Source organism: Oncorhynchus kisutch, linkage group LG10, assembly GCF_002021735.2.
Source record: "Oncorhynchus kisutch isolate 150728-3 linkage group LG10, Okis_V2, whole genome shotgun sequence".
In the NCBI taxonomy this organism is placed as follows: Eukaryota; Metazoa; Chordata; class Actinopteri; order Salmoniformes; family Salmonidae; genus Oncorhynchus; species Oncorhynchus kisutch.
This window is the reverse complement of record NC_034183.2, coordinates 57,343,597-57,363,243: the sequence shown is the minus strand read 5'-3', so window position 1 is coordinate 57,363,243 and position 19,647 is coordinate 57,343,597. Positions and strand designations below refer to the sequence as shown.

General features: G+C 48.5%; 1 protein-coding gene across 3 annotated transcripts in view; it reads left to right on the top strand.

Moving 5' to 3' along the window:
- pde4a (phosphodiesterase 4A, cAMP-specific) overlaps positions 1-19,647 on the top strand; it is a 65,667-nt gene that overhangs the window by 35,443 nt on the left and 10,577 nt on the right. Inside the window, exons 1-6 of one of the 3 annotated variants that reach the window (XM_031834169.1) lie at positions 10-1,186; positions 2,333-2,536; positions 3,131-3,167; positions 3,466-3,536; positions 5,096-5,145; positions 5,557-5,669. In XM_031834169.1, coding sequence (XP_031690029.1) covers positions 960-1,186; positions 2,333-2,536; positions 3,131-3,167; positions 3,466-3,536; positions 5,096-5,145; positions 5,557-5,669 — 702 coding nt within the window. In that variant the 5' untranslated portion in view covers positions 10-959. Of the gene's footprint in view, positions 1-9; positions 1,187-2,332; positions 2,537-3,130; positions 3,168-3,465; positions 3,537-5,095; positions 5,146-5,556; positions 5,670-16,230; positions 17,826-19,647 lie in introns of those variants that run through there. The other 2 variants (XM_031834168.1, XM_031834170.1) reach the window with 2 other exon arrangements.

Here is a 19,647-nt window from a genome sequence, read left to right as displayed (position 1 = left end):
AAGTAAAGGAGAAAAAAATCAGGCTGAGAAAGCGAAGAAAAGGACAGAGAAAGAAAGGAAGCGGAGCAGCGGACCAACCAGCGTCGGTGTGTCCTCCAGGTGGTGTGGGTGTGAGTGAAACATTGGGCAGACGCCCGGGCAGAGTAGCAGCCACAGTGTCCCTGAGGGGCCTGGTCGGGAGGGCAAGGACAGCGAGGCAGGAGGAGGACACACAGGAAAAGTATGTGGACTCAGACAGAGCGATAGAGAGTGAGAGCTAAGCTAGTGAAATATCAGAAGCCCTCCCCTGAGAGTGGCCCTGTTCAGATAGCTGATAGCTGAAAGAGAGGCTGTGGGTTACAGCTGCACTGCCGCCCTTCAGTGACAGAATAAACAAAAACAAACCTACACAGGAAGAAACAAGCTGCTGAGAAACAGGGAACAAAGTGGTGTGGAGGTGAACAAAGGACGTGAGCAAATGCAGCAGTACTCCAGGGCTTCAGGATCAAAGCTCGACGACTTCAACTGAATGTGGACTCTGAGGATTGGGACCAGGAATAAAACTATAGGATTAGGGTCTGTTATCAAGGGCTTTCTGACTGGCAGGATTTTGTGCTGGTGTGTGCAGGAGAACTCTCTTTGTCTGGGATGTGAGCTCTGCTACTGAACCGTGGAACAAGGCGGGGGGCCAGGGGGGAGCGTAGGAGGGGAGTGACTGACAGACCGATTGGGAGGTTGAAGTGTTGGCAGTAGCAGACAAAGTTTGATAGACAGAGTTTTTTCTGGGAGCGAGGGAGGGAGAGAAGAAGAGGGAGAGAGAGAGAGAGAGAGAAGAAGAGGGGGAGAGAGAGAGAGAGAGAGAGAGAGAGAGAGAGAGAGAGAGAGAAGAAGAAGAGAGAGAGAGAGAGAGAGAAGAAGAGGGAGAGAGGGATGGTGGTTTCTTCCTTCAGTCCTCTCCGTCGTGCCCAGAGCTTCCAGAGATGAGTCAGAGAAAGCTGACACGACAGATGAATCTGTGGGAGACCCCCGAGGGGTTGACCACGCCCAGCCTGACCCCCACCTCTCCTTACGTCACCTCCGCTAACTCACCAGTGTCCCCTGATCACGACCACACTCGGGGACACGGGAATTCCGTGTTTTTCCGCCGTATGAAGCTCAACCGCAGTATAGAGCGCAGACGGTCGTCTCAGTCTCACCTTCCTCTCAGGTATTCATGGTGTTCAAGTAGCCATGCACAGCTAATAGGCCCTGTGGTGTGTGTGTGTGTGTGTGTGTGTGTGTGTGTGTGTGTGTGTGTGTGTGTGTGTGTGTGTGTGTGTGTGTGTGTGTGTGTGTGTGTGTGTGTGTGTGTGTGTGTGTGTGTGTGTGTGTGTGCTTGCGCGCGTGTGTGTGTGCTTGCGCGCGTGTGTGTGTGCTTGCGCGCGTGTGTGTGTGCTTGCGCGTGTGTGTGTGGCTTCACAATATCTCCCTCCATGATGTGCTTTTCATTTTTGATGAAGCTGTAGAGACATTCATGGTTCAAAAAAGAGAAATCACCCTCTAAACCTAAGAAGTATGTTTCTGTGTACACTTTGACTAAACTCTCACTAAGCTTCTGTTTGACTGGTTCTCTTTGAGATTATTCCTAATCTTGTGTTTGGGGTCATGTGGTTGTCTGTAATGCTAGATTGGTATGGTGCTCTTGTGTATATATGTAGATCAGCTTTAATATTGCAGATGAATTGTAGCTTCCATCAAAGTAATTGTCTGCATCATCTCCAATCCCCCATATATATTGTTTTAAATATCTCAATATCAATTAATTCATAGGTAACAATAAGTACCTTGGTGAGATTGTTTTAAGTTAAAATGGTCAAAAACAAAAAAAAATAGCTACTTAGCAAAGAGCAATTTCTCAAGCAAGAATGTTGCTAGGACTGTCTGCCTGGGAGTGGTCTGAGTGGGGAGGGGAATACTAGGTGTTATTGGCAGAGAGGTTTGGAACTCTCTTTCTTATTGGTCTGTTACCTAATTTACCGTCTGGTGATGTCACCAGGCAGGCCAAAACTTCTTCCCACATATGGTTGCAAAATTCCGGGAACATTCAATACATTCACTGGATTTCCCAAAATCGAGGTTGGAGGTTTCACGGAATCAGGAGAGAATAAGCAGGGAATCCAGACTCCTCACACAGGCAATTTCAGGCTGTCTTTTTAAACAACTCTTACACTAAAAGGGCATTATCATCATTTTTTACAAATTCACAGATTTATTCCAACCTCTTAGTGTGTAAATATATATAAAATACAGGGAAATGCCTTTAATGAAGCATTGATCCAGACAACTTTCCTGTCTCTCTCACTTTGTCTTTCAGTTTTGACTCAGAGAATGGTCCTTCACCCGGCCGCAGCCCAATGGATTCGCAGGCGAGTCCTGTGCTGGGGCTGCACCCCTCCTTTACCACAGAGGGGTGCAGGAGTCGCGGGGAGCGCAGGGAGTCCTTCCTGTACCGATCAGACTCCGACTATGACATGTCCCCCAAGAACATGTCACGCAACTCCTCCATCAACAGTGAGGGGTGAGTATCAAACCTGGGCGGGGGTTTGAACTTAGAAGACTATTCCATTGGTTTCATTGCACCAGGCAAACTCAATCAAGCCCAGCTAATGTATAGTGCTAATTGAACCCTGGTTTGGTTAGTATGTACCCCCTTACAACCTCCACTTCCTGTGTTCATCGCATGCCATCAAAACCACCTTGGCTAATCCACATGGTTAAAATCCCTCTGAGTAAAAGTAGCCTCACTGACACTCCAGATTGCTGCAACACCATACATTACTCACTATACAATCACAGTCAACCGACTTGGCATTTATGATTATTATGATTATGGCAGTATTATGCTAATGTTCATACTAAAATATTTTTCGCTTCACAGCTGTGTAATTTGTCTTGGTCTGCTTCCATTTCAGAAAGATGCTTTTTGGTCAGAACCAAAAATATTTGGTTTAGATTCAGATAGGGCTATGGATACCATTGGTTCACATATATATCCGGTGTCTGTTAATGTGAACTGTCATAGAGGTTACACTTCAGCGATAACGCTCCATCTATCCTGCTGACTTTACTGTCATCTCCTTCCTTTGTTCATTTTCTATCTCTCTTTCTACAGGCATGCAGAAGATCTCATAGTCACCCCTTTTGCTCAGGTAAGCACCAGCTCTACAGTTTGCTCAGGTAAGCACCAGCTCTACAGTTTGCTCAGGTAAGCACCAGCTCTACAGTTTGCTCAGGTAAGCACCAGCTCTACAGTTTGCTCAGGTAAGCACCAGCTCTACAGTTTGCTGATGAAGTAGTGTACACTTCACCCTGCCTACCTAAAGATAGAACAATGCCGTAAAGAACTTGAAAGGGGCTAAACTGAGTATGTAGTGAATTTGTCTCGCTCTGCTCTCTGCCCCTCTCCCCGCCGCCCCCACCCCCCCCCACCGTCCATCCATCCCCCAGGTGTTGGCCAGTCTACGAACTGTAAGAAGCAACTTCACCATCCTCGCCAATGTCACGACACCCACTAACAAGTCAGTAGCATCTCGTCAGCCACGTCACCCTTTCAACCCCTCTTAATGTGGCCACATCTCTCTTCTCTATCGCAGCATGAATGATATGTTCCCACTGGAACAGTGCAGTCCTTATTCTCACTGGAATATGAAGAGATTATTTCCAAAACACTATATCAACCAATTTTTCACTTGAGTTTTTTTCACCAGGAATGATTAATTGTGCGTACCTTCATGTGTGTGTAAAATATTACTGTTCTCAAGATGTTTTCTGGAATAGGTTTTAGATGTGTATGAAAATGTGAGTTTTTTTGCAAAACGCTCTATATCCATTGTTTAGCTGGAATGGAATCTTCGTGACCCGTATATTTGACTGTGATATGTGGTTGTCTCACCTAGCTACTGTATCTTAAGATGAATGCCTTACTATATAAGTCGCTGTGTATAAGAGCACCTGCCAAATGACTCAAATGTAAGTGTATATACAGATATCATATTACTGTATTGAATTATTATAATAGTTATTTTTGATTATATTGATGTCAGAAATGTATCATTAGTACATTTCATTATAAAAACAGGTAGTTATTTGTTACATTTGACTGTGTAAAACCTAACAGTACTCCTTATTTCTCTAATACATTATTATTTGTCTCTGAAATGAAACGACCAAGTGATCGATTTAAACAAATACATGTCTGTCATTGAACAACCAAATGTCATGATTAGATAGTGAAAAAACACCAATCTCTTCATTATTTCGTTAAACAATAACAGTTCATTTACCAACATTTCTGAAAATGGATATTTACTGTTTTTGAATTAAACTCTTCATATGTAGTTTTAGTAAATATCACATTTCTTCCTTCTATTTTGTCAGAACTGTGTCATATCAGTAGGGTATAATGTGGCAATACTCTCTTCACGTTGTGTCTTCAGCGTGTTCTGCTGAGATCATCATGTCCCCAGTGGAAGTCCCTGACTGACTGAAAGACTGCCTGACTGGCTGACTACCTGACAGACTGACAGACAGTCTGACTGCCTGACTACCTGACTGACTGGTTATTCACAAGGATAGAAGTGGTCAATAATGTTGAATATATCCTCCTTTGTAATGCAAGAAACAGGCAGAGCATGAGTTGGCAGGCTTTTTAGCAGTACGTCAATATGAGCAGTAACAATGCACCATGGAATTATCTAGAGCCATAATTAGTGAGCATGATGCTCTCAGCTCCAAACAGAATCCTCCCTCACTAGACTGCAAGTTGAACCTCCATGTAGAGAAAGAGACAGCTGAGAGCTGAGAGAGCCTCGCTTAAAGGAGGCATTGTTTTTAATATTGTTGGCTACAACAATATTTCAAAAGACTATGATGCAGATCTATGCAAAGAGTTTATGATTCCTCACAAATGTTATTGTCCATAATACAGATGAGGTTAAATATGTTTGCTTATCTATTTCCAGTGTTGTGTTGTTACGCTACACAATTCATGCCCAATACAACCGTAATGTTCTTAGAGTCCACTAGAGAGCACGCTTTATCATTTCCGATGAGGATGTAATGATCTATTTGTCCACAGGAGGTCACCAGTGACAAGCCAACCCACTGTTCCCCAGGCAACACTCTCTGGTAGGTTTCCTGCTAAAATGAACTTTAGTCTACTGATTGGGAACACTCTCCCACACAACTCACAGTGTTTTGGTAGTGTGCACTCAAGCTTCCAAAAACTCATAAAGAAATGCACCAATATTAATAGAAGAATTTGCAGCACCATGGCCTGTGGCTTTCTCAATAATGGATACCGATAGGCTGCATTTAATTCTGCAGATGATTTGAATAATACGTGTCAATCTGGAGTCTCAATTGAACAATTCTAAGAAATGACAAATGTAGCAATTTGACTGATGCAGAGAATATGACCCGTTACACAGACCATTATATTATGATACATTATATTATATCAATGCTGAGATCATACCGGTTATAATAATACATACAGCACATTAATGCCACCCTTTTCTCTCCTGTGTATGTGTGTAGATGAGACGTACCAGCAGATGGCAAGGGAGACTCTGGCTGAGTTAGACTGGTGTCTGGACCAGCTGGAGACCATCCAGACCCACCGCAGCGTCGGTGACATGGCCTCCAACAAGGTACTACCACTTCTACCACTTCCATTATCCTACACCATCACTACCACTAGCCCGTACCATCATTACCACTACTCTACTCTACACTACCACTACCACTACCACTACCAGTACCCTACACAGCTACTACCACTACCCTACACAAGCACTACCACCACCACTACTACTACCACTGCCCTACACAACCACTACCACTATCCTACACCACCACCACTACCACCACTACTACTACCACTACCTTACACAACCACTACCACCACCACTACTACTACCACTACCTTACACAACCACTACCCTACACCACCACTACCTTACACCACCACTACTACAACCACTACCACTATCCCGTACCACCACTACCACTACCCTACACTACCACTACCAGTACCCTACACAGCTACTACCACTACCCTACACAACCACTACCACAACCACCACTACTACTACCACTAACACTACCACTACCCTACACCACCACTACCACAACCACCACTACTACTACCACTAACACTACCAGTACCCTACACAGCTACTACCACTACCCTACACAACCACTACCACTACCACTACCCTACACAACCACTACCACTACCCTACACCACCACTACCACACCCACCACTAACAGTACCACTACCACTACCACCACCACCACTTCTACCACTTCCATTACCCTACACTACCACTACCAGTACCCTACACAGCTACTACCACTACCCTACACAAGCACTACCACCACCACTACTACTACCACTACCCTACACAACCACTACCCTACACCACCACCACTACCACCACTACTACTACCACTACCTTGCACAACCACCACCACTACCCTACACCACCACCACTACCACCACTACTACTACCACTACCACTACCCTACACCACCACTACCACTACCCTACACTACTACTACCACTACCCTACACAACCACTACAACCACCACTACTACTACCACTACCACTATACCGTACCACCACTACCACTACCCTACACTACCACTACCAGTACCCTACAAAGATACTACCACTACCATACACAACCACTACCACCACCACTACCACTACCCTATACCACCACAACCTTACACTACCACTACCCTACACTACCACCACCACTACCACTACCCCTACACCACCACAACCTTACACTACCACTACCACTACCACTACCACTACCTCTACCCTACACCACCACCACCACTACCACTACCCTACACTACCACTACCCTACACTACCACTACCACAACCACCACTAACAGTACCACTACCACCACCACCACTTCTACCACTTCCATTACCCTACACCACCACTACCACTATCCCATACCACCACTACCCTACACTACCACTACCACTACCAGTACCCTACACAGCTACTACCACTACCCTACACAAGCACTACCACCACCACTACTACTACCACTACCACTACCCTACACAACCACTACCCTACACCACCACCACTACCACCACTACTACTACAACTACCTTGCACAACCACTACCACTACCCTACACCACCACCACTACCACCACTACTACTACCACTACCATACACAACCACTACCACTACCCTACACCACCACTACCACAACCACCACTACTACTACCACTACCCTACACAACCACCACCACTACTACTACCACTACCCTATACCACCATTACCACCACCACTACTACTACCACTACCACTATACCGTACCACCACTACCACTACCCTACACTACCAGTACCCTACACAGATACTACCACTACCATACACAACCACTACCAAAACCACTACCACTACCCTACACCACCACAAACTTACACTACCACTACCCTACACCACCACAACATTACACTACCACTACCCTACACTACCACTACCTCTACCCTACACCACCACTAGCCCACACTACCACAACCTTATACTACCACTACCCAACACCACCACTACCTCTACCACCAACACTACCCTACACCACCACTACCACTACCCTAAACCACCACTACCCTACACCACCACTACCACTACCCTACGCCACCACTACCACTACCCTACATCACCACTACCCTACACTACCACTACCCTACACCACCACTAGCCTACACCACCACTAACATCACCACTACCACTACCCTACACCACCAATACCACTAACCTACACTACCACTACCTCTACCACTACCCTACGCCACCACTACCTCTACCACTACCCTACACTACCACTACCACCACCACTAGCACACACCACCACTACCACTACCACTACCCTACACTACCACTACCTTACACTACCATTACCACTACCACTACCCTACACTACCTCTACCACTACCACTACCCTACACTACCACTACCCTACACTACCACCACCACTACCACTACCCTACACTACCTCTACCTCTACATCTACCACTACCCTACACTACCACCACCACTACCACTACACTACACTACCACTACCTTTACCACCACCACTACCCTACACAACCACTACCCTACACCACCACTACCACCACTAACACTACCACTACCACCACCACCACTTCTACCACTTCCATTACCCTACACCATCACTACCACTATCCCATACCACCACTACCACTACCCTACACTACCACTCCCACTACCACTACCAGTACCCTACACAGCTACTACCACTACCCTACACAAGAACTACCACCACCACTACTACTACCACTACCACTACCAGCACCACTACTACTATCATACCTTACACCACCACTACCACTACCCTACACCACCACTACCACCACCACCACTACTACTACCACTACCCTACACAACCACTACCACCACCACTATTACTACCACTACCCTACACCACCATTACCACCACCACCACTACTACTACCACTAATCCGTACCACCACTGCCACTACCCTACACTACCACTACCAGTACCCTACACAGATACTACCACTATCATACACAACCACTACCACCACCACTACCACTACCTTACACTACCACTACAACTACCCTACACCACCACAACCTTACACTACCACTACCCTACACTACCACTACCCTAAACCACCACCATCACTACCACTACCATACACAACCACTAGCCCACACTACCACAACCTTACACTACCACTACCCAACACCACCACTACCTCTACCACCAACACTACCCTACAACACCACTACCACTACCCTACACAACCACTACCCTACACCACCACTACCACTACCCTACACCACCACTACCCTACACCACCACTACCACTACCCTACACCACCACTACCACTACCCTACACCACCACTACCTCTACCACTACCACTACCCTACACCACCACTACCATCACCACTGCCCTACACCACCACTACCACTACCCTACACTACCTCTACCACTACCACTACCCTACACCACCACGACCTCTACCACTACCACTACCCTACACTACCACTACCACTACCACCACCACTACCACTAGCACACACCACCACTACCACTACCCTACACAACCACTACCACTACCACTACCCTACACAACCACTACCACTACCCTACACCACCACTACCACACCCACCACTAACAGTACCACTACCACCACCACCACTTCTACCACTTCCATTACCCTACACTACCACTACCAGTACCCTACACAGCTACTACCACTACCCTACACAAGCACTACCACCACCACTACTACTACCACTACCCTACACAACCACTACCCTACACCACCACCACTACCACCACTACTACTACCACTACCTTGCACAACCACCACCACTACCCTACACCACCACCACTACCACCACTACTACTACCACTACCACTACCCTACACCACCACTACCACTACCCTACACTACTACTACCACTACCCTACACAACCACTACAACCACCACTACTACTACCACTACCACTATACCGTACCACCACTACCACTACCCTACACTACCACTACCAGTACCCTACAAAGATACTACCACTACCATACACAACCACTACCACCACCACTACCACTACCCTATACCACCACAACCTTACACTACCACTACCACTACCCTACACTACCACCACCACTACCACTACCCTACACCACCACAACCTTACACTACCACTACCACTACCACTACCACTACCACTACCTCTACCCTACACCACCACCACCACTACCACTACCCTACACTACCACTACCCTACACTACCACTACCACAACCACCACTAACAGTACCACTACCACCACCACCACTTCTACCACTTCCATTACCCTACACCACCACTACCACTATCCCATACCACCACTACCCTACACTACCACTACCACTACCAGTACCCTACACAGCTACTACCACTACCCTACACAAGCACTACCACCACCACTACTACTACCACTACCACTACCCTACACAACCACTACCCTACACCACCACCACTACCACCACTACTACTACAACTACCTTGCACAACCACTACCACTACCCTACACCACCACCACTACCACCACTACTACTACCACTACCATACACAACCACTACCACTACCCTACACCACCACTACCACAACCACCACTACTACTACCACTACCCTACACAACCACCACCACTACTACTACCACTACCCTATACCACCATTACCACCACCACTACTACTACCACTACCACTATACCGTACCACCACTACCACTACCCTACACTACCAGTACCCTACACAGATACTACCACTACCATACACAACCACTACCAAAACCACTACCACTACCCTACACCACCACAAACTTACACTACCACTACCCTACACCACCACAACATTACACTACCACTACCCTACACTACCACTACCTCTACCCTACACCACCACTAGCCCACACTACCACAACCTTATACTACCACTACCCAACACCACCACTACCTCTACCACCAACACTACCCTACACCACCACTACCACTACCCTAAACCACCACTACCCTACACCACCACTACCACTACCCTACGCCACCACTACCACTACCCTACATCACCACTACCCTACACTACCACTACCCTACACCACCACTAGCCTACACCACCACTAACATCACCACTACCCTACACCACCAATACCACTAACCTACACTACCACTACCTCTACCACTACCCTACGCCACCACTACCTCTACCACTACCCTACACTACCACTACCACCACCACTAGCACACACCACCACTACCACTACCACTACCCTACACTACCACTACCTTACACTACCATTACCACTACCACTACCCTACACTACCTCTACCACTACCACTACCCTACACTACCACTACCCTACACTACCACCACCACTACCACTACCCTACACTACCTCTACCTCTACATCTACCACTACCCTACACTACCACCACCACTACCACTACACTACACTACCACTACCTTTACCACCACCACTACCCTACACAACCACTACCCTACACCACCACTACCACCACTAACACTACCACTACCACCACCACCACTTCTACCACTTCCATTACCCTACACCATCACTACCACTATCCCATACCACCACTACCACTACCCTACACTACCACTCCCACTACCACTACCAGTACCCTACACAGCTACTACCACTACCCTACACAAGAACTACCACCACCACTACTACTACCACTACCACTACCACTACCAGCACCACTACTACTATCATACCTTACACCACCACTACCACTACCCTACACCACCACTACCACCACCACCACTACTACTACCACTACCCTACACAACCACTACCACCACCACTATTACTACCACTACCCTACACCACCATTACCACCACCACCACTACTACTACCACTAATCCGTACCACCACTGCCACTACCCTACACTACCACTACCAGTACCCTACACAGATACTACCACTATCATACACAACCACTACCACCACCACTACCACTACCTTACACTACCACTACAACTACCCTATACCACCACAACCTTACACTACCACTACCCTAAACCACCACCATCACTACCACTACCCTACACAACCACTAGCCCACACTACCACAACCTTACACTACCACTACCCAACACCACCACTACCTCTACCACCAACACTACCCTACAACACCACTACCACTACCCTACACAACCACTACCCTACACCACCACTACCACTACCCTACACCACCACTACCCTACACCACCACTACCACTACCCTACACCACCACTACCACTACCCTACACCACCACTACCTCTACCACTACCACTACCCTACACCACCACTACCATCACCACTGCCCTACACCACCACTACCACTACCCTACACTACCTCTACCACTACCACTACCCTACACCACCACGACCTCTACCACTACCCTACACTACCACTACCACTACCACCACCACTACCACTAGCACACACCACCACTACCACTACCCTACACTACCACTACCACTTCCACTACCATTACCACCACCACTACCCTACACTACCACTACCACTAGCACTACCACTACCCTACACTACCACTACCACTACCTCTATCACTACCACTACCACTACCACTACCCTACACTACCACTACCCTACACTACCACCACCACTACCACTACCTTTACCACCACCACTACCACTACCCTACACCACCACTACCACTATCCTACACCACCACTACCACTACCCTACACCACCACTACCTCTACCACCACTACCACCACCACTACCACTAGCCCGCACCACCACGACCACTACCCTACACTACCACCAACACGACCACCACCCTACACCACCACTAACATTACCCTACACCACCACTATGTCTACCCACACCACCACTATAACTACCCTACACCACCTCTACCACTACCAATACCCTACACCACCACTACCACTACCCTACACTACCACTACCTCTACCACTACCACTACCCTACACCACCACTACCTCTACCACTACCCTACACTACCACTACCACTAGCACACACCACCACTACCACTACTACTACCCTACACTACCACAACCACTACCACTTCCACTACCACTACCCTACACTACCACTAGCACTAGCACTACCCTACACTACCACTACCATCACCACTACCCTACACCACCACTACCACTACCCTACACTACCTCTACCACTACCACTACCCTACACCACCACGACCTCTACCACTACCACTACCCTACACTACCACTACCACTACCACTACCACCACCACTACCACTAGCACACACCACCACTACCACTACCCTACACTACCACTACCACTACCACTTCCATTACCATTACCACTACCCTACACTACCACTACCACTAGCACTACCACTACCCTACACTACCACTACCACTACCCTACACTACCACTACCCTACACTACCACCACCACTACCACTACCTTTACCACCACCACTACCCTACACCACCACTACCACTACCCTACACCACCACTACCACTATCCTACACCACCACTACCACTACCCTAAACCACCACTACCTCTACCACCACTACCACCACCACTACCACTAGCCCGCACCACCACGACCACTACCCTACACTACCACCAACACGACCACCACCCTACACCACCACTAACATTACCCTACACCACCACTATGTCTACCCACACCACCACTATAACTACCCTACACCACCTCTACCACTACCACTACCCTACACCACCACTACCACTACCCTACACTACCACTACCCTACACTACCACTACCTCTACCACTACCACTACCCTACACCACCACTACCTCTACCACTACCACTACCCTACACTACCACTACCACCACCACTACCACTAGCACACACCACCACTACCACTACTACTACCCTACACTACCACTACCACTACCACTTCCACTACCACTACCCTACACTACCACTAGCACTAGCACTACCCTACACTACCACCACCACGACCACCACACTACACCACCACTAACATTACCCTACACCACCACTATATCTACCCACACCACCACTATAACTACCCTACACCACCTCTACCACTACCATTACCCTACATCACCCCTGTCAACCCACACCGCCACTGTCACTACCCTACACCACCTCTACCACTATCACTACCCTACACCACCTCTACCACTATCACTACCCTACACCACCACCACCACTACCCTACATCACCAATATGTCTACCCACACCGCCACTACCACTACCATACACCACCACAACTACCACCACCACTACCACTAGTTTACACCACAATTACCACTAACATACACTACCACCACCACTACCCTACACTACCACTACCCTACACTACCACCACCACTACCCCCCACTACCACCCCCACCACCACTACCCTACACTGCCACTACCCTACCACTACCACTACCATACACTACCACCACCACTAACACTACCCTACACCACCACTACCACTAGTTTACACCACAATTACCACTACTTTACACTACCACCACCATCACCACCACTACCACTACCATACACTACCACCACCACTAACACTACCCTACACCACCACTACCACTAGTTTACACCACAATTACCACTACTTTACACTACCACCACCACCACCACCATCACCACCACTACCACTAGTTTACACCACAATTACCACTACCATACACTACCACTACCCCTATCCTACACTACCAATACCCTACACTACCACCACCACTACCACTACCACTACCCTAGACCACCACTGCCACTACCCTACACACACCACAACCATTACCACTACCCTACCACTACCACCCCACTACCATTACCATACACTACCACCACCACTAACACTACACTACACTACCCTACACCACCACAACTACCCTACACTACCACTACCCTACACTACAACTACCACTACACTACACCACCACTACCGCTACCCTACACCACCACTGCCACTACCCTACACACACCGCAACCATTACCACTACCACCCCACTACCATTACCATACACTACCACCACCACTAACACTACACTACACCACCACTACCACTACCCTACACCACCACAACTACCCTACACTACCACTACCCTACACCACCACTACCGCTACCCTACACCACCACTGCCACTACCCTACACACACCACAACCATTACCACTACCCTACCACTACCACCCCACTACCATTACCATACACTACCACCACTAACACTACACTACACCACCACTACCACTACCCTACACCACCACAACTACCCTACACTACCACTACCCTACACCACCGCTACCCTACACCACCACTGCCACTACCCTACACACACCACAACCCTACACTACACCTCTTCATCTATCCGTGGCCCTCTCCTATACCCTCTACCACAACCTCAACGTATTTGTGTTTCCTAGTCCAACTGTGCATAACTAAATATCAATACTATTATCAGTCTCCCATGCTGTATGTTTCATTAATGTCTGGGAGCCTTGTTCGCATTTAGCGGAACTGAACTATGTGAATGTGGACTGTGGACTGGCCATGCTAATGTGACAGAGGTGGATCGGTCAGCCACACTCTCGTGATGATTAACCTTGTCTGACATGTGATGACTTGGGTTAGCTCCCCAGGATAATGTCTAGCTTTTAGCTCAGTGGACTATCACAGTCTTGTGGCTCGCAGGAGCTGTTAGTCCCAGTGATGTTTGGGATTTGTGTATTGTCCTTTTGAGGCCGAAGGGAGTGTATGTGTGCATGTACACAGAATGCCCAAAAGATTTGGCAGATGCTCTATATGTACAAAGGTATGGGTGATATGTGTGTATACTGTATACTGCAGTTTAGAGTCTGTGTTTGTAGCGGATGTGTATTCGTGCACATGAATGCATGAGCTGCAGCAAGATGTTCCGCTTAAAATGTAGGATGGAGAGAGAGAGACGGGGAGAGAGAGAGAGAGAGAGAGAGAGAGAGAGAGAGAGAGAGAAGGGGAATGGAGGGGAGGGTGAGGGTCTGTGGGTGGGAAGGGAAGACACAGAACACAAGAGAAGAGGGAGGAGGGGTCCTGATGATGATGTCTCTGCTGTAACCTTGGTTGCTATCGAACAACAGGGTCTGCCCTTCCCTTTTACTCATTGGCTCACCACTCTGACCACAAGGCTTGTGGTCTGGGAAGCGACCAATGAAAAAGAGGCAAGGTTCCTTCAACAGTGCTGTGTCTAAAAGAGACAGTGTGGTATTCTTGTTTTTCTTGTCACCCTGAGGGGAATGTAGCATGTTGCAACTGTTTCAGAACGCAAAAGACAGCAGTTTGGATTTGTATGTGTGTAAGGATGCCTGTATTTGAGACACAGACAGAGGGCAAGAGAGCGAAAGATGGAGTGAGAGAGGGGGGAGTGTGTGTATGTGTGTGTGTGTGTGTGTGTGTGTGTGCGTGTGCATGTGTGTGTGTGTGCTCCTGGCTGACAGAGAAGCAGAGAGAATGCTGTGGTCTTTAAGAGCAGTCAGGCGCCATAAAGACACATACACACAAAACCACACCAACATGCACACACACATATGAACACCCTCCCTCGTACTCGCTCTCTCTCACACACACATTTCCGACAGGCGTACATGCTGTCTGCAGCACATGCGCATTCAGGCTGCACTCACACACACACACACACACACACACACACACACACACACACACACACACACACACACACACACACACACACACACACACAAGTGCATGCTGTCTGGCTGATTAGCTTGCAAGGGCTGTCTACAGCATCCAGGGAGACGGCGCTACAGGAGGCAGCAGGGCTTTGCTACGGCGGAGGAAGGGAAGAGGAAGGGAAGAGGAAGGGAAGAGGAAGGAAAAATAAGGGAAGCCTGAAGCTCTTGGATTAGTCTCAACCTCAGACATAATTTAACCAGCCCAGGGAGACACGATGGAGTGACTGGGATACTGCGGGGGAAGCTACTGGGAGGAGGACTGTGGACTGTGTGTGTGTTGGGATCATCACTGAGGCACATACGGGGCTGATGCAGCAGGAGGACGACTGGGCCCGGCCCCTGGATCCGGTGCGCTGTGGGGGAGGGGCACTTTGCAGAGTAGACGCAACGCAGGGAGACGAGGAGAGAGCATGTTTTTTCCCCACACCGAGAGCTCCGCTGTGATTCTGTAGCCTGACCACCCGTCTGCTAGCAACATCACAGGCCTGGCTCCCTATTTCTCTCTCTCTGTCTCTCCTTCCTTCTCTTTCTCTCTCCATTGCCATTTGTCGGCCGCTCTCTCTCTGTCACTCTCTGTCCTCTTCCTCTGTCCCATCGCTCAATACTACGGTCATCTTTCCCACCCTGTCGTCACCGTCTTTCCATCCCTCCATCCTTCTAAGCTCCTCTGTCCTCTTTTATCTCCATCTGTCAGTCTGTCTGACCTATCTTTCATTACAACATCTTGGCTTTTCTCTCTTCCCTCTCCTCCTCCATTGCCTCTCTTTGCCCTTCAGACGGTCCCCCTCTCACTCTCCATCTTCTCCCATCCTATCCTCCCCCTCTCCCCACTCTGCTGTTTGATTTGGGTCAGTTCTGCTCACCAGCTGGGATGAGATGTAGTCTCTGGAGCTTGGGGATCCAGGGGGCTCCTGGCCTGCCGTTTGCGGGGCACCCTCATCTGTGGACCGTCCTCACACTGGGGCCTATATCTGGACGCACTGGGTGGGTGGCCTGCTTCCAGGAGAACTGCATGTAGGGACGGACTGTGAGCACCAGTGGACCCTGTCCTTCTCCCCCTCCACCCCTCGCTCCCCCCACCCTCGGCGGGGGGAAGCTGTCGCTCTGGAGTGTCCCGGCCTGGCCGGCTGCGGCCTACACGCTGCCCACACGCTGACGACGAATCCCTCCTCATGCTGCTGGGACACCTGCAGCGCCCCCAGCCCGCTCCACTACCGGTCCTCCTGTCTGGGCAAGCGCCCCTCGCCCCCCGTCACCCTAAGTATGGGCGTGGTAGAGGCCATTGACCCCGCCTCGCCGTCCCCTTGCCCCTCGCCCGTGCCAGGCGGCTACCGGCTGCCCCGCTCTTCCACCAGCTACAGCCAGCTGCAGGGGAGGGGAGGGGGGCCAGACCTGGAGCTGGACCTAGGTGCGGCTGCCGGAGGGGTTCTGGAAGGGTCTGGGATGGCAGCGGAGCGCAGGACACCTCTAGTAGACCTGTTCTGTGAGACCTGCTCGAGACCCTGGCTCATCGGATGGTGGGACCAGGTAGGGCTAGTAGGGCTGGGAGGGGAAGGGAACCAGGCCAGACAGACAGGCAGCCATCTTGGATAGATGTTTTGATTAACTGTTTTTCCACCCTTGCTGTTCTGTGCATTATTTAGGCTGTTATCTGTCCATTCCACTTAGTAGGTGTGATTTTGTTAAGCCGTTGAAGTTTCATGTTGAAAAGAGAACCATGTCAGTTGTGTGCGTTTTAGCTGTGCGGATTGCAGGGACCAGTTGGGACAGGGAGGAGATTACCTAAAGATGACAGGCATAACAGGATGTATGTTGAGAGACTGTGTGTTTATATTTTCCCTCAGCAAATCTGTTTTCATATTCTATGCATTATTTATGCATGTGGGCACTGAAGGGGAAAAGGCATTGAGTTTTCAGAGTTTATTAACCCTAAACTCCCCCTGTAATGTGTCGTCATGCTGCCTGTGGTGCTGGGCGCACTAAACCTCAACTGCAGTACACTTCAACCTGAAGATGGAAACTCAAAACTGTTCACCTTAGGGACTCATTTCCTCCATTCAAACCACAGACAATATTCCCTTAAAATCGTACAGAAATTCCTATTAAGAAAATCTTTATTGTCCTGTTGTTACAGCAGGTAGCCTGCTTTAACACAAGATGTTAATCTCCATCCTCGACACACACACACACACACACACACGCACACAGGTTCAGCCCTCGTGAACCATTGTCTTGTCTGTGCTTTACTGAGATACATACAGCAACATCTTACCCAGCTAGTACTTAACCTTCTCAGAACCGTATGTTTCTTAGAGCTTGGTGAGAGTGTGGTTGTCTTGTGGTTATTTTGCATACAACCTACCCACAACTTTGTGGGAATGTTGCAGAACAGTTGCTTGGCTTTGGAACATTCTCAGCACAAAAATGTCCTGAAAGTTCAAACATGGTTAGATTTAATAAAAATGTTGGTAATGTTGTAGGAACGTTCTCCAACTGGTTTAACATGGGGAATATTCTCAAATAGTTCAGAGTACGTTAAGAAACAACGTGGGAATTTCTGTACTTCAGCATAACGCTTTCTACAGGTTTCCTCATGGTTAAATTAAAATTCATGTTCTCAAAACATTAAGAAAACTTAACATAAAAAACACAAGAAAACATTAGTAACGTTCAAAGAATGTTCTGCGAATGTTATTTAAAAATACATACATTCTGTTCAAAGCGTCAACAAAACTCTCTCTATCCTCTCTCTTGTTAAGTGTGTTCAGGTGTGTTGGCCGCGCCCAGTAATTGGCCACACCTGATCCTAATGAGTGCTTGTTTCCTTTGAAATGAGGTCTATTTGAATAGACTAAAATAGACCACCCTGGTGGCACAGTAGACTTATTCAATGGATAAAGAACATACACTACATGACCAAAAGTATGTGGACACCTGCTCATCGAACATCTCATTCCAAAATAATGGGCATTAATATGGAGTTGGTCCCCTCTGTGCTGCTATAACAGCCTCCACTCTTACTGGAAGGCTTTCCACTAGATGTTGGAACATTGCTGTGCATTAGTGAGGTCGGGCAGGCCTGGCTCGTAGTCGGCGTTCCAATTAATCCCAAAGGTGTTTGATTGGGTTGAAGTCATGGCTCTGTGCAGGCCAGTCACGTTGTTCCACGTCGATCTCAACAAACCAATTCTGTATGGTCCTCGCTTTGTGCACGGGGGCATTGTCATGCTGAAACAAGAAAGGGCCTTCCCCAAATAGTTTGCACAAAGTTGGAAACACAGAATTGTCTAGAATGTCATTGTATGCTGTAGCGTTAAGATTTCCCTTCACTGGAACTAAGGGGCCTAGA